This window comes from Balaenoptera physalus (assembly GCF_965194825.1).
Source record: "Balaenoptera physalus genome assembly, chromosome: 2".
NCBI lineage: Eukaryota > Metazoa > Chordata > Mammalia > Artiodactyla > Balaenopteridae > Balaenoptera > Balaenoptera physalus.
Window position 1 is genome coordinate 54,522,845 of NC_138883.1, and position 21,057 is coordinate 54,543,901.

Sequence of the window (21,057 nt, forward strand, 5' to 3'; positions counted from 1 at the left end):
TAGTTGCAAATATTTTCAGATGTAAGTAAAATTATTTAGGTAGTGGGAGGCCCCTTCATCAAAGATAAACACTGCTCTTCAAAGATAAACGCTGTTTACAATTTGGTATACTCACAGGTTTTTTCCCCTATGCTTATGCTCCTGGATGTGTTTGTTTATTTTTGACTTTTTTTTTTTACAGAAATTCAATTGTACGTCCTGTTCTGCTGCTTTTTAAATTTAGTGTATCCTAGCTACTTTCTATGTCAGTATATGCGTGTGTGTGTATATCCTTTTATTGAATACATAGAATTCAGTTGTATGGATGTAGCAGAATTTTGTCCCATATTGATAGACATCTAGGTTGTTTCTAGTTAGCCCGGTACTTCAGTGAACAGTAGAATTTTGTCCTATCTTGGTAGACATCTAGATTGTTTCTAATTAGCTCAGTACTTCAGTGAACATCCTTGTATAGGGCCTGTTTAAGAACTTGGACTTTGAAATCAGATAGACTGAGGTCCTGCTCTTAATCATTGTAAGTGGGACCTTGGACTGGTTATTTAACCACTCAATGCCTTAGTTTCCTCATCTTCAAAATGGGAATAATGACAGTATTTAACTCTTAAGAATTGCTGTAAGATTAAGTAGTATCTGATGTATATGCAGTAGATGTTGACTATTATCACCACACATATATTTGCATTCTTATGTAGATGTTTCTATAAGAAAAAGAATTTTAAGTAGAATTTCTTGACCAATGGCATGCACACCTATATTTTGAAATTAATCTTTACCAATCTGATAAGCATAAGAAGTCTCACTGTTTTAATTTGCATCTCTTCATTTATTAGTAAAATGGAGTGTCATTTTGACTCATTTATTGGCCTTTTGTATTCCATTAATTGCCATAAATGTCCTTTGGCCATTTTTTGTGTTGACCATTTCTTTAAATTGATTCATTTGGTTTCTTTGAATGTTATCTATATTGGCCCTCAGTGTTTTCCCCCCAAATGTATAATTTGCCAGTTAATTTACTGTTCCTCTCATTTTTTTCCCATTTCTATCTCCCAGTTTTGGTTAGTGTGCCTTGGGAGTTTTGATCCATTCCATTATAATTATTATTAATATTACCACAACAGTAAATTCCTAGAACTTTTCATGTCTTCTTAGGAAGAAGAGTAAAAGTTACTTTCAGTATCATATCCATGATAACAGTTGTTTAGCCTGCCTTTTACATACTATAAATGCTCATAGCTAGCTTTTTTTTTTAATGTACTTTTTTTTTTTTATTAATTAATTTATTTTGGCTGTGTTGGGTCTTCGTCTCTGTGCGAGGGCTTTCTCTAGTTGCGGCAAGCGGGGGCCACTCTTCATCGCGGTGCGCGGGCCTCTCACTGTCGCGGACTCTCTTGTTGCGGAGCACACGCTCCAGACGCGCAGGCTCAGTAATTGTGGCTCACGGGCCTAGTTGCTCCGCGGCATGTGGGATCCTCCCAGACCAGGGCTCGAACCCGTGTGCCCTGCATTGGCAGGCAGATTCCCAACCACTGCGCCACCAGGGAAGCCCTAGCTTTTTTATATAATGATTTTCCCACGCCTGAGTATTTATTTTGAATAAATAGCCATTTTTTTCCTAGTACATCAGCATTTGTCAGTTTTCAGAATAAATTATTAGATTTTCCAATAGTTTTAAGCAGTTAATGAAGGCACAAGCATACCATTTTAGAAGTCACCTTCTCTTCTTCAGTCCTGGAGTCTGAGCATCATGATTTATTTTCTTTGTTTTGCTTTTCTGTTAACTAGGAAGAGAATGGGGCTTCAGGTGTTTATTGAGTGGCCTCTACCCAGTGGCTTTTTGTTTTTCTTCTGTATCTATTCTGCAAAGCCTCTATGGTCAGAGAAGATCCTAGGTGATTTTTTTTTCTCTATATCCTTCTCTTTTCCACCAACTGCACTGAAACCTGGCAACTATTGGCAACTCTTTTCGCCTCTATTGAGTTGCTCTTTATCACATAAATAAGAAAGAGGTGCTTCTCTTTCTTATTTAAAGAGGAACTTCCTGCATCTTTTGGGGAGGGTGAGTGGAATTTGGGGATTTTCAGAATCTTGACTACACACCTCTCAATCCTACTACATGTTTGAATTGAGAAGGAAGAAGTTGGGCAAGATGAAAGAGAGGAGTTGTGTGCTGGTTCTTGGAGACTTTCACTGTGATTGTAATTATCTGCCTTTAGATGAAAACAGTTCTGTGTATGTACAGTAGTCCCCACCCCCCACCCCCATTACCCTCAGTTTCACTTTCCTCGGCCCACAGTTTCAGTTACCTTCAGTCAACTGCAGTCTGAGTATATTAAATGAAAAATTCCAAAAATAAACAATTCATAAGTTTTAAATTGCATGCTTTTCTTAGTATCATGATGAAATCTCACACTGTCCCGCTAGGGATGTTAATCATCCCTATGTCCAGCATATCCTACCCATTAGTCACTTAGCAGCCCTCTCGGTTATCAGATGGACTATCGAGGTATCATAGTGCTTGTGTTCAAGTAATCCTAATTTTACTTAATAATTGCCCCAAAGCACAACAGTAGTGGTGCTGGCAATTTGGATATGCCAAAGAGAAGCTGTAACGTGCTTCCTTTAAGTGAAAAGTTGAAAGCTCCCGACTTAATTAGGAAAAAAAATCGTATGCTGAGGTTGTTAAGGTCTGGGTTAAAACCGAATCTTCTATTTGTAAAATTGTAAAGAAGGAAAAAGAAATGCATGCAGGTTTTGCTATTGCACCCCAAACTGCAAAAGTTTACAGCCACAATGCATGATAAATGCTTAGTTAAGTTGGAAAGGCATTAAATTTGTGCGATAAGATATTTTGAGTGAGAGAGATGACATTCACATAACTTTTATTACTTTTTATTATTTTTTATTTATTTTTGCTGTGCCGCGTGGCCTGTGGGATCCTAGCTCCCCAACCAAGATCGACCCCGCGCCCTGCCGCATTGGAAGTGCGGAGTCTTAACCACAGGACCGCCAGGGAAGTCCCTATTACAGTATATTGTTATAATTGTTTTATTTTATTCTTTACTGTGCCTAATTTACAAATTAAACTTTATCATACGTATGTATGTAAAGGAAAAAACATAGTGTATATATACGGTTTGGCACTATCCACAGGTTCAGGCATCCACTGGGGGTCTTATAATGTATCCCCCCCTGGGAGAAGTGGGGTGGGGGGAGGACTGTTGTGCTACAGATTGGGCCTGTTCTTAGTTCTGCTAGTTTATTTGCAGTTTATACTTCCTGCTGAGCATTTCATTAGGTTCTAAGGAATTGAGATTGTGTAAACCTGCACATACTTTGCCTTCTTTCCATGCAATTGTCCCAGTTTATTCATTTTTGTTTTGAGAGCTTAAAGAGAATGGCTAGTGAGTATTACAACTCTCAGCACAGCGTTCCTGTCACTAGCACATTGCCAAATGCATAAATATATACATTAATACATATTTGCTGAATTGTGGTTTTTGTGTCATTCCCAGGATAACCCTTTTTTGTCAGCTCTTGTTATCAAGGAATATTTCCTTTTTTTCTCTTATAAACTATCGGATAAAATGGTAATTCGTATATGAATTTTTAACTTGCATATTTGTTTCTCACAGAAGTTACTGTAGATAAAGATACTTGATGTCTTTGGTCTGATTGCATTTGTATTTTCTTAAATAGGCTTTTTATGTTTATATGATGTCAAAGACTGGTTGGAATAGTTATAAATTCAGTGATCAGAGATGCTGTAAATCTAGATTTTCAAGTTCCGAGCTCCTCAGGTTGAAATATTTTGTTAATTTACCAGGTATTACAGAATGTAACTGTATGGTTCATCACCTAGAATCTTAATTGCTAGGTGTGGGAAATAAAATTTATATGTAAGAAGCAAGCTAAAACAAGTCTAAGACCATGTATGCCCAAATACATGATTTCCTCTAAAAATTCTAAGTAGCAGTAAATGTTTAGAAAATTAGAATGAATATAATTTACTTTTGATTTGAGGGTTTTTTTTTAAACTGAAACCTCACAATTAAAATGTTCTGCAGCATAACAAAATCAGGATTGGAGATTATTTAACTTAAAAATTGAATGGATTTTTAGCCTTCATTAGGATATATCATTGTAGCTGCTGCCTTAAAATTTAAGTGCCTAAAAGGAAAAACCATATTGGTGAAATTTAATCTTTTATAACTTAATGTAGTGCCATATGCAAATGTCAGTTAATGTTTTTTGATGCAAATATTAGATTGGAACTTCCAGGACTTGAGGTTCAAATAAATTTCAAAAACATATTCAAAATTCAGCCCCTAGAGCGATTAAGTAGAAGCCTTGGTGAAAGCTGCTTTTTCGTAGAGAAGTAAATTTAAAAGCCAAACTGTTTATCATTGAAAAATAGTAAAATGAGGCTTTAACAAAAATATAAAATCTTAGTCTGATTTGTGAGCTATAGATTATCCAGTGTTGTTATGAACCGATTAAACCTTTTAATTAGTATAATGTTGTTATGGAAAGCAAATAAACTTAACTTTTTCTGTACCAAAGCATGGTAAAGGTTGATTTCACATTGAACTACAGGTTCTTCTGGCCCCCTGCTGAAGATCTATCCTGAAAATTGTGTTTAAGTGAATATTCTGTTAGAGGAAATTTGTTGCTACTGTTTATCAAGATGATTGCAACACCTTTGAAACATCCAGGAATTCACTTGTCTTCAGAGACATCTTCTCAGAGGAGAAATATGCCCATGCATGCAGTCTTTTTTGACAACATTCCTTCAGGCACACTTACTCCTATAAAAGATTTGGCGAAATATCAGAAGTCCTCTTTAAAATGGAATGACCATAAAAAGAGTCAGTTCCTAGAAGTAACAGTTTTTAATAATAAAAATATATTTCAATCTACCATGCTAGCAGAGGCTACCGCCTCTAACAGTTCTCTTGATATCAGTGTTATAAAGCCCAACAAGGATGGATTAAAAAATAAAGCAAGCTATGAATCACCAGGAAAAATATTTCAAAGAATGAAAGAAAAAGTACTACGGAACAAGCAAGAACAAGCATCAAGAAACAGTTTGTTGGAACCACCAAAAAATGAAAGTAATAAAATTTTCACTCCTAACGGAGCTGAGGAAGGAGTATTACAGCATACCTACCTCTGTGAAGAAAAGGAAAACAACACATCATTCCAGCCAGAAGACAGTTCACTAAGAGGTTAGTTTTATTACGTGTTGGTTTAAAAAGTGTTTATTGTGTCTGATACTGTTTTAGGCACTCGGGCGGGATACAGCAGTGAACAAAATGAACAAAAATCTCTGCCCTCGTGAAGCTAGCTTACATTCAGTTGCTGGGAGACAGATCACCAAATAAGTATTTTTTAGGGTATAATAGAAGAAAAATGTTCTGGAAAGAAAAAGAGTAAGCATGATGGGGAGAGTTGGAGGAGGTTGTAATTTTCAGTGGGGTGGTCAATGTTTCAATAAGGTGGCATTTGAGCCAAAAATTGAAGGAGGCACTAGATACAGATATCTTGGGGACTGAATGGGGAAGGATGATCCTTCAGCTGGTACAAATGCCCTGAAATAGAAGCATCTGGACTAGCTTTGAGTTTATCATGGAGTGAGCGGACAGAGCTGGGAAGGAGCGGATAAATAGAGGGTCAGATAATGCAGGGCCTTATAGGTGGATGTTAGAGTTTGGGCTTTTATTGTGAACAAATTAAGGAGCCACTGGAGAGTTTTGAGCAGAGGAATGACACGACCTGACTTACATTTTAAAATTTGAAATAGTTAATGAAGTAATTCAGTTGAGAGATGGTGTTGGCTTGGTCAGGTGGTAGCAGTGAAGATAATAAGGAGTGGCTGAATTCCAGATATGTTTTGAAGGAAGAGCCAATAGCATGAGCTTAGAGATTGGATGTGGAATATAAGAGGTATAGGGTGATTTGTTTGTTTGGTTTTGGTTTTTTTTGCTCGAGCAACTGGAACGATTTAACTGAGGTGGGGCAGACAGAGGTGGAGTGGGGTTGGGGGCTCAGCAATTATGTTTTTTGTCATGTCAATTTTGATACGTCTGTTAAAAATTGAAGTGTAGTTGTGAATTAGGCTTTTGAAAAAAATTAGTTGGAATTTAAGGAAGTGGTCCAGGTGTGAAAAATACATTTGTGAGTCATTAGCACCTAAATGGTATTTAAAGCTATGAGATTCGATGGGATCATCAGGGAGTAAGTGTACACAGAAAAAACATTCAAGGATGAGTCCTGGGGCACCCTGAAATTTAGAAGTTAGAAGAAAGAGTAGGAAGTACTGAAGGCCACTGAAAAGATGAGGAAGAAGAAAAACCAAAGAAAACAAAATGCTTTTGAGGAAGTTGTCATTAGCTGTGTCTAATGCTGCTAATCAGTCAAGAAAGATGAAGGCTGAGATTTGACTATTGGATTAGCAACATGGAAATCATTGATGACTGATGTGGGCAGTTTTGGTGGAGTGATAGTAGCAAAAACGTGATTCAAGAGGGTTGAAGAGAGAGTGTGAGGAGAGAAATTGATGATGGTGAACATAGTTCTTTTTGAGGGGAGCAGAGAAATACGGGAAATATGGGTTAAGAAGATCTTGTTGTTTTTAATGATTGGTGAAATAACATCATCTTGGTGTGCTGTTGGGAATGATCCACTAGGGAAGGAAAAACTGAGATTTGTAGTATGATATTCTTGAGTAGTTGAGAGGGAATAGAATCTAAAAGTGGATGTTTGGCCTTCGTTAGGAACATAAACAGAACATCAAACAAGAAGGTAGGCAGTGTTATGTGACTTAAGAAATAATCTGAAACAGGAAGTCAAGTCATCAGTTGAGAGCGAGAATAGGTAGCAGGTATTGAAGTTTGAGGAGGTTTGAATAGTGTAGGAGAGCAAAAGAGTAAATGGCCTAGGCCTGATTTCCTGGGCAATGTTAAGGACTTACTTGAGATTTGTGGGCATGAATTTAGATAAGACCAATCAGTATGGTTGTGAGTTTTCCTCTAGCTGCATAGGTGCTGGTGGGGAATAGGAAGGGGGTTGGACTTTATCAGGACTCTAATTTTGCCAAATACAGGCATCCTCGTTTTATTGCAGTTCACTTTATTGCTCTTCACAGATATTGCGGTTTTTATAAATTGAAGGTTTGTGGCAATCCTGTGTTGTCAGATAATGGTTACCATTTTTTAACAGTAAAGTTGCTATAAAAATAAAAATTGCCTTTTTAGCAATAATTTTTTAAATTAAGGTATGTACATTTTTTCCTAGACATAAGACTGTTGCACTCTTAATAGACTACAATATAATATAAATATAACTTTTATATGCATTGGGAAATAAAATTCACATGACTCACTTTATTGTGATACTCACTTTATTGCAGTGGTCTGGAACTCAACCCACAATATTTCCAAGGTGTGCCTGTAGGATGATGTGAAAAAAGGACAAAGGAGTTGGGGTGTGTGTGCAAGGGGGTGGTCACAATTGGCCATGAAATTTAAGTTGGTTAGACAGAGAAAAGAAGACCTGAAGGAGGTGAAGAAGTGTAGGTCTTGTTGGGATAGTCAGTGAATTTGAGAGAATGATCTGGAAAGATATAAGGTGATCAGAAATTGGGACACTTGAAATTGAGATTTTAATGAGTTGCAATAATTGATAAAGATACCTTACATGCATTATTTCTTTTGATTCTTTCAGCAAACACTATGGTTATATGCTCATTTAATAGTCTAGGAGATGGAGCTTTTAAATATGTCACATCTACTCTGTGTCTCACAGGTAGTAAGTGATGGGCTGAGAATTAAATACAGGTATCTATCAGAAAGCCCGTGCTCTTAACTACTACACAATAGATGGTGGGTATATTGTTGCATTTCAAAGACAGTGATATATTTTGACACAAAAAGCAGAGTTTTCTAAGGAAGTTTAAGATAGAGGTGGGGGAGTATACAAAATAATCTCATACAGTCTAGGAGAAAAGGGAGAAGCAAATGAAATAATGTATATTAAAGCATGTTTTATATGTAAAGTGGAATTAGAGAGAAGAAGTAACTGACTACTTTGAGAATCTGATGAATCTTTCCCCAGAAAATGCACATATATACAAACACAGATTTCGTATATAATTTCAGAGATCTTTTGGAGAGTCTCTGCATGGATCCTTGGACTCTCAAATAAATGGCTCAAATTCTGTATAGCATGTTATATTTGATTGAATTACCTACTCATCTTTACTACATTGCCTTGTCATTTCTAGTAGAATGAATTAAAGAAATAGAAACTTACCCTTCTTTTATGACACATCATTATAATAGAATCTTTATATTAAGGTTTCTAAGGCCAAAGCGACATACTTATTAAAGTACAATCACTACCAATTTTTTCAAGTATAATATTTAAAATTAAACATATAAAATAATTCAGTTTTTCCTTCTCTGGTACAAATTAAATTGATTACCTTCCCCTTTTTGTGTGAAAGAAATTCATTTCTGTATTCAAGAAACAAAACTAACCATCTAGGATGTAAAGCAGAATAAAATGTTGAGTAATACTATTAGTTCCTATTTGTCTAGTTGATAAGCCTACCAGATTTGTGCCTTTGAAGACCTGCTAAAGAGATGTCAAAGAAGTATAAATTATGGTTTAGTCTGCTACTGAATCTCAACATTTTGATTTTTAAAGTATAAGTTACAACTTTTCAACTGTTCTTCCACATTTTAGAAATTTCCAGCAACCAGAAGCAAAATCAGAATTTTCAAGGCTGGATGGCACTTCATATATAACCTTAACACTGATTTGTGGTAGAAACAGAATGTTATTCCAGATGTCTAGGCTTCTAAGTTCAGTAGTATACTTTTGTCTAGAGTTGGCAAGTAATGTGGAGAAGTTTTAAAAAAATTCTTTCTCAGCATAATGTAGGTATAGAGAATCTGTTGAAGGCATGAGACAATAATAAAGGGAAAAAACTTAATGTAACTGTCATATATTCCATAAGTATACACTCTTGGTCGGATCATTACTGAACCTAAGTCTATTCCAAGGTTTTTTTAAAGGCATTTTTTTCTTCTCAGTGACTAATACAACTCAACTTCTTTCTTTAAAAACAAAAAAAACAAAAAAACGCAGCCTCAGTCCAAGAAGTTCCTTCAGAATCATCAAATAATACTTTCCTGTCAGTCAAGCAAAAGATTCAATATCAGCAGGAAAAGAAGGCACCTCTATGCAATTTAACTTATGGTAAAGCACTTTTTGTTTTGTTTTGTTTGTTTTTAGTTTGTTATTTCAATGTATGGCTAAATGTTCTAGATAATTATTTCCCCTGTGTAGGCAACAGGCATTGACTATGGATAAAAGATTGAGTTGTAAAAGCCAGCAGCACTCAGACTGGGCAGGAGGGTGGAACATTTCTAACCTGAAGACTTTTTAATATAAACAGTTTTACCAAACAAATGAACAAACATAACAAAACAGAAACAGACCTATAGATACACAGAACAAACTGGTAGTTGCCTGGGGAGGGGGAAATGAGTGAAATAGATGAGGGAGATCAGTAATACAGACTTCCAGTTATACAATAAATAAGTCATGGGGATTTCATGGTACAGCATAGGGAATGTGGCCAATCATATTATAATAACTTTGCATGGTGACAGATGGTAACTAGTTATTGTGGTGACCCTATGTACTACGTTATTTGTAATGTGTAAAAATACTGAATCCTTATGTTATATACCCTGAAACTAATATTTAAGTCAATTATACTTCAGTTTTAAAAAGGAAAAAATATTAAAAGTTTTCAATTGTTCTGTTGCTCTCTTTTAATTTCATATTATCCTTCTATAAATTTTGTTTGGTTTTGTATTTTTTGCAGAGCTTCCAATTCTGAACCAAGAACATGAAAATGATTCAGCTGCAGGAGTCTCAAACAAGGCATTAACTAGAGCTCAGTTGGCTAGACAAGTTCTTCACTCAAAGGAGAATACAGTTGCAACCACTAAGTCCAAAAAGGACACGTTTGTTTTAGAAGGCACTGATTCTACCTGTGAAAAATCCCAAAATACCACCATTGAGACTCTCTGTGTTCCTTTTAAAAATGGCAGTCAATTAATGGTTTCTGATGATAGTAAGATTACAACAGAAGGCACTTCAGAACAGGAAATTAAGGAAGGAAATGAGAAAACAATGCCCAGAGAGACTGATCTTCCAGGTTCCATGAATGATACATGTAAAATTGTGCTTGCAACTCCAAGATTTCATATAGGAATACCTCAGAGATCAAAAAGCAATGCCTGGAAGCTTTCTCCAAGTACATGCCAAACTATTACAAATGGAGTTAAAAAAAATAAGGTAGGAAAACTTTTAAGGCAGATGTATATTTGTTTTTACCCCCATTCTTCAAGAGCATGAGCTCTTTTGCTTTCTCATTAACAGTATCTTCATTTTGGGGTTTTGTTATTATTTAGTGTAGAGGCAGTGTGGCCTAGTGAAAAGAGCAGAGGATTAAAAGTAAGACCTAGGCATTAACTCTTACTTTGCACTATTACTAGTACAGTCTTCAACTCCCTTTGGGGATGAACAGTGAGGTATTCTTAAATTTTTTTTTTCCTGATTCTTGGGCTTCTATTAACAGAGCAATTAAAAGAAGAGTTACAGCATCTGAAGATTTGAGAAGTTTTTCTGTTGTAATACAGAGGGATCAATGAAAGACTTTAGACCATCAAACTATGTTACATTAAGATAAGTTCTCTGAAGGAAGTGTAATAGAAATACAAGTTCAAGGAGAAAGATACAATGTAAACTTTCCAATTGGTAAAGGTTTGAGCCTTTATTTTTAAAAGGATGATTGTAGGTATCAGACTGAGATGATATTTGAATTCTGTCTAAATTTTTAAAATTTATTTTTTTATTTTATTTATTTATTTTCAGCTACGTTGGGTCTTCATTGCTGTGCGAGGGCTTTCTTTAGTTGCGGTGAGCGGGGGCTACTCTTCTTTGCGGTGCACGTGCTTCTCATTGTGGTGGCTTCTCTTGTTGCAGAGCATGGGCTGTAGGCACGCAGGCTTCAGTAGTTGTGGCGCGCAGGCTTCAGTAGTTATGGCACACAGGCTCAGTAGTTGTGGCTCGTGGGCTCTAGAGCACAGGCTCAGTAGTTGTGGCGCACGGGCTTAGTTGCTCCGCAGCATGTGGGATCTTCCCAGACCAGGGCTCTAACCTGTGTCCCCTGCATTGGCAGGTGGATTCTTAACCACTGTGCCACGAGGGAAGTCCCTGTCTAAATTTTAAAGAGCTATATAACAGTTACAGTTTTGTATCTCAGTGTATTTATTGGAAATTGCATTAGACTTACAAGGGAAAGTTTTAGATGTTGTCTTAAAAATATGAGGTGGGTTAAGTAAAAGATTTAAAGACATCTCTTCTAAGAGACCCTACAGTATTAATTCCATCATCTCTATAGTACTGTTTACCTCAGCTACTACACAAAGTCCAAGCCTCCCAGGTCTCTTATCTGTATACAGTTCCGTACATGCCTTAGTCTGACCCAGTCTCTCACTCATCTCTAACTCTCCCAACATTACATTGCTCTCTTGAACTCGAGTTACAGCATTAGCAAAATGTTATATTCTCAATCTTCTATGAACATTTCTTAACTTTGCTCTAACTAAAATTATGGCTGTTTCTCTTAAATGGTGGCTCTTTTTTCTCCCATATCCCATATTCTGTTGGACCTAGAGATGATATAATGTGCGTTCCTCTTGTTCCTCATTCTCTCTAAAACCACTCCTTCCCCCTCCCTAACTTTTGAAGCATGTGCCATAAGGCTTTACCACTCCCTCTGTCCTTTTGTAGTCGTCTATAGTGCAACCTCCTAGTCATGAGCTTGCATCCTGTTGAAGTGTTTGGACACCTGTTACTTTTTCCTCTGCTACTCTTTCTGTCATCAACTCTTGTGACATCAATATCCATGTAGATAATCTATCCAGCCTCCTTGAATTCTTGATTTTCAGAGATCTTCTCCCTACCAATACCCTCAACTCTAGTCATACCCATCCCTTGTCTTTGCCAGTCCATGCACCAGCTTCTCACTTTGAAGCATCCCACTCTCACTATTAAATCCTGTGTGCTCAGATCATTCTACCTCTAGTACTTCTCCCCCATCCCCACCATCAATACTCCACCCCACTAAGACAACCTTCAGTTCATCAAATCTTTTCTGTCCTCATTTCTCTTACCTAACATAGAGTCCATGGTCCATCATTATAATCATTCCCTTGACTAAACTCTCAGTTCTGTTTATTGCGTTTCCTTCTGTCTTCCTCTGGCAAAATTGTAACCCTGGTTAAATTTTACTCTTTTTTTTTTTTTGCTACATACCTGTACCTGAGAAGTAGAAGATGACTGGAACAAAATGCACAACAATGTTGACTAGTCTCATTTTAAATTTGACAACAAACCTTAAATGGGCTCTCAGTATTGCCCATCAGTCCTGCTAGATTTCACTTGTCAGTCCACCCCACACTCTGACTTTCCTAGAAGAGTATGCCACTCTTATTATCTCTTAAAACCTCCAAACCTTCTCTTTCCTCCTCATTCTCAGTTCATTGAGAACCTCATATTCCCATCACCAAATCTATCAGTCTGTTTGCTGCTGTATCCACACATTCTGTGTTTCCTTCTGTTAAAATGGATGAACAGTTTGTGTTCCTTTTCAAGGCCAGTTCATTTCCTCCTACCACCTAAAGGACTTCATCCTTCTAATTATCCCCTCAATTTTTTCCTCTCTTCTGCATCATTCCCATTAGTATATAAACAACCTGAAACATGACCTGCGTTTTTTAAAAAATATGAAGAAAAAGTCTACCTTCCTTTTACTCCATATCCCACTCCAGCTACCACCCCTTTTTTTGTTTGTTACAGCAAAACACCTTGAATGAGGTATATGTATTCACAGTGATCATTTCTTCTTACCTCTATCCCTATTGAACAAGTTCCACTTTGGACATTCATATTCACTACTCCATGAAAATTGCTTTTTTCAGGTTCACCAATGATTTCCATATCATTAAATCCAATGATTATTCTTATTCCTTATTCTGTCACTCATGGGGGAGGTTAACACAGTGAATCAGGACATCTTTCTCAAAATGGTGTATTGCTTTTTTGCTTAGGTTCTAGAAACTCTCTCCTAATTTTCTGCTACCTCACTGGGCATTCTCACTCCCCTTTGCTGCTTTCTCCTGTAACAACCTGTAAATATTGGATTCCCTAGAATCAGTCCTAGGAACTGATTCTCTCTACACATACTCTCTAGACTATTATTATGCAGTGCCATAGCTTTAAATTCCATTTCTCTGCTGATACCTCCCAAATATATATCTCCAGCCCAGAACATTCTTGTAAACCCTACTCACATATGCAATTATCTGTACAGTTTCTCTATTGATACCTAGTAGGCATCTCAAATTTAACATTGTGTCCCATATTGGTACATAGTAATACCATTTCACCAAATACTTAAGTAAAAATTTTAGGTTCATTTTGGGCTTTTTTTTCTATCTCTCTCTTTCTCTGTCTCTCTGTCTCTGTCTCTCTCTCATACTGCACATCTAAACCATGAAGAAATCCCATTGTCTCTACTGTCCTGAATATGACCACTCCTTATTGCTCAACCACTACCTCCTAGTCCAAGGCACAGTAATCTCTTGGATTACTACAGTAGCCTTATAGTCTCCCTGTTTCCACTATTGCCTCTCTCCCCTTTAGTCTGTTTTCTAAATAGAGGCCAGAATCTTTATATATAGGCCAATTTCTACCCAGCAGCCCCTTAATAGAATATTAAATCATGTCACTCCTCTGCTCAAAATCCTCTAGTAACTTCTCACCTCAAGAGAAATCACTGGGACTTCCCTGGTGGTCCAGTGGTTAAGACTCCACAGCACTTTCATTGGCTGTGAGTGGGGGATAGGGGGGCACACGGGTTCGATCCCTGGTTGGGGAACTAAGATCCCACATGCCGCATGGCGGCCAAAAAAAGAGAGAGAGAGAAAACACTAAACCTTTACCATAGCTTATAGGACTCTACATAATTCAATCCTGGAGATATCCAGCCTCATCTCATCTCTCTTGCTTACTCTTTTCAAGCTACTGTGCCCTCCTTGCTACCTACTTAGGGCCTTTGTACCTGTTCCCTCTGCCTGGAAGAATTACTCCCAGATATCCATAAGGCTCATCCCTTACTTCATTCAGTTCTCTGTTCCAAGACCTTCCCTGACTATCCTGTCTAAAAAAAAAAAATCCTCCATTTATACTTATTTTTAATATTATCACTGCCTGACATTTTATTATTTATTTGAATATCACCACCACCACCAATCTGCTTGCTTCCAACCCCATCACCAACCCTCACCACCACCACACATACAACACAAATGTTGGCTCTAAAGAGGGTGGCCATTTTATTCTGTTTCTGGATGAATCCCATGCCTCAACCAATGCCTGGAGCATAGTAGAGCTCAACAAATGTTTGATGAATGAATATTTGATTTTTTTCTTAAATAATTAATTTATTTTTGGCTGCATTGTGTCTTTGTTGCTGTGCGCGGGAGTTCTCTAGTTGGCAGCGAGCGGGGGTTATTCTTCATTGCAGTGCACGGGCTTCTCATTGCGGTGGCTTCTCTTGTTGCGGAGCACAGGCTCTAGGCATGTGGGCTACAGTAGTTGTGGCTCTCGGGCTCTAGAGCGCAGACTCAGTAGTCGTGGTGTCCGGGCTTAGTTGCTCCACGGCATGTGGGATCTTCCTGGACAAGGGGTCAAACCCATGTCCCCTGCATTGGCAGGCAGATTCTTAACCACTGCGACACCGGGGAAGTTCGATTTTTTCTTTTTTTTTTTTTTAACAACATAGTTTGTTTTGTTTTTTGTTTTATTTTGGCTGCACGGGGTCTTATTTGCAGCATGTGGGATCTTTAGTTGCTGCGTGAGGACTTCTTAGTTGCGGCATGCAGACTCTTAGTTGCAGCATGCATGCGGGATCTAGTTCCCCAACCAGGGATAGAACCCGGGCCCCCTGCACTGGGAGCACAGTCTTACTCACTGGACCACCAGGGAAGTCCCTTGGTATTTTATGTAAGCAGTATGATACAGGATCGTGGAGCCAAAATTCCTAGATTTGTAACCCATCTGTGCTACTAACTAGCTCTGTGTGATACGGGCAAGTTATTGAACTAGACTTTACAGAGTTTCTTTATCTATGAAATTAAGATAATTGTACTTGCCTCCTAGTGTTATGAGAATAACATGAGTCAATGTGTCTTAGATGCTTGGAACACTGCCTACTGTTAGCTTTTATTGTTAATACCATCTCCATCTGATAGATTCTTTGATATATCTTATAGTTCCAAATGCAGAAGTAGGAAAAAAAAAAAAAAGAAATTTTATTGCCTCTTTCCCAGGTCCTACCTGTAATTTTTTAAATGAATACCCTTCCATTTTAGTTTCCTGACTCAGCATAAAACTACCACAGAATAATTTGTCTTTATATGTAAGTTTATAATTTTATATATAAAATAAATGGTGACTAAAAGTATGACTTTTATGGTTGTATTTCTCATCAGAAATAGTTCATTATTAGATTGTTACACAATAAAAGCAATAATTTCATAACACAGTTGTTCACAGAAATCTGCCTTTATAGTAATGTAGGATTTTACTTGTCCTAAAATAAAGAATTCTCTGAGCTGTTCAGATGTTTGCTTTGGAATAGAATACTAAATATAGATTACTAGCAGTCACCTTTATAGGAAATTGAATGCAACTCCAAATCAACTTTGCAAAAAAAAAAAGCTCTAATTATGTAAGGGTAAGAGTGATGGTGAAATGTATATTACACAACTGTTTTTTTTCTCCAAGTTATTGGGTCTTTTGTGAGTTTTGGTATTTTAATGGATACCTTAGGATTTTAGGTGTTTTTTTTTCCCCTAGTGGTTAAGGGTATTTGACATAAGAATATTTAAAGTATAATTGATTCTGGATTGTAGAGCAAACTCTGCATTACAACCTCAGTTCAGTCTCTCTCCATTCATCTTTTTTTTTTTTAATTAATTTATTTATATTTTGTTTTTGGCTACATTGGATCTTCGTTGCTGTGCACGGGCTTTCTCTACTTGTGGAGAGCAGGGGCTACTTTTTGCTGCAGTGCGCAGGCTTCTCATTGCAGTGGCTGGCTTCTTGTTGCGGAGCGCAGGCTCTAGGTGTGTGGCCTTCAGTAGTTGTGACACGCAGGCTCAATAGTTGTGGCTCGCGGGCTCTAGAGCACAGGCTCAGTAGTTGTGGCTTAGTTGCTCCGTGGCATGTGGGATCTTCCTGGACCAAGGCTTGAACCCATGTCCCCACACTGGCAGGTGGATACTTAACCACTGTGCCACCAGGGAAGTCCTCCATTCATCTTTTGTTCAATTATATATAAGAGTTTTTACCTTATTGCTATTTAAAATAGAATGTGATTCTTACGTAGTTGAACACTAAGGACTCATTTGGATTACTCGTATAAGTTTTTTCTTTTAATTTAATGTAAATTGATTTTGTAATGCATATGCTACAAGTAATACAAAAAATAACATACTTCATTTTATGCTTAATTAGGTAGTCCAGCTACAGGAATGGATGATTAAAGTCATCAATGATAACACTGCTATATGTGTAGAAGGAAAATTGATGTAAGTGTAACTTTTCAGTATTCTTTTAATAAAATTTGTGATAAGATATACCTGTGTGTAAGAGCTTAAAAGGAGATGCATGACAAATTGCATCTTGGTACAAAATAAAGACTTTCTAATGAGGTTACAGACTGATGGCAGTAAAGTAAAATGAGTATGACCATTGTGATTGTAACCAGCTTTCTTGCTTTTGTCTGTTAACTCAAATTATTTTTAAAATAGTGACAGCTCAAATTTGTATACACAGTGCTTTATTTTTTTCAGAGGTTCTAATAAGTGAACTGGTATTATCTGCTTAATTATATATGATTAGTTAATATTTACTACATGCATTTCAGTCCAGATTCTCACATCTAAATTGGGACAACCAGATATAAATTACTGATCCAGAAAAGAAATCAAAATATATAACACTTTGCCATACAGCTACATATTAAGTAATCATTGGCACTTTCTGGTTCTCCCTAAAGCGAAAGCATCATCTGGTAAGTGGGCTTTGCCTAGTTCTGCTACTCTATTAGCACAATTTCCTATTCTTCAAAACCAATTTTCTTAGTAGTTAAAAAAAAAATTGTAATAAAAGTTGGTAATAAAACAATACAGTGTATCACTGTTCAAGGTACTTACCTGCAAGTTTATAAGTTAAGTGTATAGAATCTGTCTTGCTCACTTTATTTCTGCCTGCCTTGCACCCATTTCCTTAATATCCAGAGGCAGCATTGATTGCCTTTGTTGGAATCCCATTACTGCTCTTTACTGGCTATATGAGTTGGGCAAATTACTTATCCTCTTTCAGTCTCATTTTCTTCATTTGCATGATGACAATAATAGTATGACCTACCTTTTGGGTTATTTTGAGGATTAAATGAGTTAATATTTATAAGACTTTGAGAACAGTACTTTTAGAGTACTATTTAAATATTTGTTAAATAAAATAAATAAAGATAGAAAGAACAGAATACGAGAATATTGTGTTAAAGTATAATGTATGAATTTAATTCCATTTGACCAAACTAAAGAACTTAACTTTCTTATTTATTACATTTATATTTAGAATGTTTCTTATTAGTTATCTAATGAATCAAAGAATGTTCAACATTTATCTAATACATCGTCATACTTCGTTTTTTCTATTTTATATTTATTCTTAGTTTCACGTAAGGAAGTATGAAGAGTAGATTTGTGGGTCAGTGATTTGATACTGCAGTTTGAACCTCTTTTTGGTACTTTCCAAAGAGGAAGGTAAAGACGTTTGGCTATATAGTGAGGGGAAAAAACGCAAGATTAGAATAATCCAAACCATATAACTGTGTGAAAGCTAACACAGTATAGCCCCTGAGGAGAGGGACAGGGAAATCATCCTTTGGAAACTGAGCATCAGTTGTTAGCACCAGATAGAGAAGGCTCTGTTTTCTTGCTAATTATATATTTTATACTAGGGGTGTGGTTTGGCCACAATACAGTTTCTTGGTACTCTGAGGATCACATTAGCCAAGAGGTTGAGTTCTGTTGCAATGTTTGGCCCTCAAATGTTTTGTAATTAGATTAATAGTATTGTAGCTGGAGGGCAAATTTATTACTTTCTGTTATAAATTTACATGCTTATATATGTACATTGTGACTCTTGGTAAAATGTGAATGTTTTGGTTTTAACTAAGCTATTTTTTCTCCTAGAGACATCACTAACATATATTGGCACAGTAATGCAATTATAGAACGGATTAAGCACAACAAACTTAGGACTTTATCAGGCAACATTTATATATTAAAAGGAATGATAGACCGGACTTCCATGAAAGAAGCAGGTAAAAACTGTCTTTACTAATTGATGAATTAGTTTACTAAGTGAAACAATTAACCATATATCTAACAGTGATATACATTTTTTTGCTTTTTACTAGGTGTTTTAAAATTATATATCAAAACTAAAAATAAAATTGCCAACATTATGTAAAACTGTTATGTATGTTGATCCTTTCCTCTGGTTTAATCACTCTTATTGACAGTTTAAGTCCAGTGATTTAAAAAACATTCAAGTGAAATGTTCCTTGTTTGTGAGGAATTGTAAGAATAAATTATAAGAATATAATTTAGCTCCCCAATTCCTCTCTTTGTTGAACCTGCTCGGCACAACCCCAGTCCTGATACAACCTAATTTTCTGCCTATGCCTTGTACACAGCTGAAGTGACTGAAGAAAAACACATCTGAGTAGTCCACCTTAAATTTATGATTACCAGCAACAAGTTGTGGTCACTTAGTGCCCCTTGGTATCCTACCACAGCTCCGTAATCCATTCACTCTCCCATCGTCCTTGTTAACTATTTCATATTTTTACACATCTCCTACCTCCCTCTCTCATCGGGGGGTAGGGGAGCAAGAAGAGGACTTGAGCAATAGGAACAATCAAAAGAAAACTTCTCGGGCTTCCCTGGTGGCGCAGTGGTGAAGAATCCACCTGCCAATGCAGGGGACACGGGTTCGAGCCCTGGTCTGGGAAGATCCCACATGCTGCAGAGCAACTAAGCTTGTGCACCACAACTACTGAGCCTGCGCTCTAGAGCCTGCGAGCCACAACTACTGAAGCCCGCGCGCCTAGAGCCTGTGCTCCGCAGCAAGAGAAGCCACCACAGTGAGAAGCCCATGCACCACAATGAAGAGTAGCCCCCACTCGCCACAACTAGAGAAAGCCCGTGCGCAGAAATGAAGACCCAACGCAGCCAAAAATAAATAAATAAAAATAAATAAATCTATAAAAAAAAAAAAAAAGAAAGAAAACTTCTCTGTCACATTTGCTCACTTGCTTGTATCTGTACCTGCTTTTATTGTGGACAAACTTTCCATGTTCCTGTCTGTGTCCACCTATTTATGCTTCAGCTCCTATCCTCTTTTACTCAAGGATATTACTCCAGTAATTCTCCCTTCTCCTATCAAAAAAAAAAAAGAAAAAAAACCAAAAAACCCTCTTTTGAGTAAGAAATCAGGTTTGTTAGAATGCATTTGTATTTAAGAGATCATCAACTTAAAATAATTATATATATATACTATGTAATATATATATATACACATGCTATATATAAACCTTATGGTAACCACAAACCAAAAATCTGTAATAGATACACAAAAAAAGAGAAAGGAATCCAAATATAACACTAAAGATAGCCATCAAAAGAAGAATGGAACAAAAAACTATAAACACAACCAGAAAAACTGCTAACACAACCAGAAAACAATTAACAAAATGGCAGTAACTACTTTAAATGTCACTTTAAGTGCAAATGGACTAAATGGTCCCAATCAAAAGACATAGAGTGGCTGAATGGATACAAACATAAGACCCATATATATGCTGCCTACAAGAGACTCACTTCAGATCTAAAGACACATGCAGATAGAAAGTAAGGGGATGGAAAAAGGTATTCCATGCAAATGGAAATGAAAAGAAAGCCAAGTTAGCGATACTTATATCAGACAAAACAGAATTCAAAACAAAGATTGTAACAACACAAAAAAGGACATTACATAATGGTAAAGGGAGCAATCCAAAAAAAAGATATAACAATTGTAAATATATATGCACCCAACATAGGAACACCTAAATACATAAAGAACAAAGCTAGAGGCACCACACTCCCTGACTTCAAACTATACTACTAAGCTACAGTAATCAAGACAGTATGATACTGGCACCAAAACAGCCACATAGATCAACTAAACAGGTTAGAGGCCCCAGAAATGAACCCATGCTTATTTGGTCAATTAATTTATGACAAAGGAGGTAAGAATATAATGGGGAAATGACAGCCTCTTCAATAAATGATGCTGGGAAAACTGGATAGTTACATGCAAATGAATCAAACTAGACTACTTTCTCATACCATGTACAAAAGTAAACCCAAAATGGATTAAAGACTTAAATGTAAGATCTGAAACCATATAACTCCTAGAAGAAAACATAGGCAGTAAACTCGTTGACATATGCCCTAGTATTTTTCTGGATCTGTCTCTTCAGGCAAGGGCAACAAAAGCAAAAAATAAGCAAATGGGACTACATCAAACTAAAAAACTTCCATATAGCAAAAGAAACTGTCAACAAAATAAGGCAACCTACTGAATAGGAGGAGATATTTGCAAACTATATTACTGATAAGGGATTAATACGCAAAGTATACAAAGAACTCATACAGCTCAACATCACAAAAAGAAACAACCCTATTAAAAAATGGGCAGAGAATAAATATTTTCCCAAAAAAGACATACAGACGGCCAACAGATATGAAAAGATGCTTAACATCACTAATCATCAGGGAAATGCTAATCAAA

At 36.7% G+C, this 21,057-nt stretch overlaps 1 protein-coding gene across 3 annotated transcripts in view; it reads left to right on the forward strand.

The window, feature by feature from the left end:
- MIS18BP1 (MIS18 binding protein 1) overlaps positions 1–21,057 on the forward strand; it is a 64,324-nt gene that overhangs the window by 2,461 nt on the left and 40,806 nt on the right. For 2 of the 3 annotated variants that reach the window (XM_082452079.1, XM_082452078.1), the window contains exons 2-7: positions 4,594–5,225; positions 9,151–9,261; positions 9,896–10,371; positions 10,951–10,995; positions 16,663–16,736; positions 18,411–18,541. In XM_082452079.1, the coding sequence (XP_082308205.1) occupies positions 4,685–5,225; positions 9,151–9,261; positions 9,896–10,371; positions 10,951–10,995; positions 16,663–16,736; positions 18,411–18,541 (1,378 nt within the window). In that variant the 5' untranslated portion in view covers positions 4,594–4,684. The remainder of the gene's footprint in view (positions 1–4,593; positions 5,226–9,150; positions 9,262–9,895; positions 10,372–10,950; positions 10,996–16,662; positions 16,737–18,410; positions 18,542–21,057) is intronic. The other variant, XM_082452080.1, reaches the window with a different exon arrangement.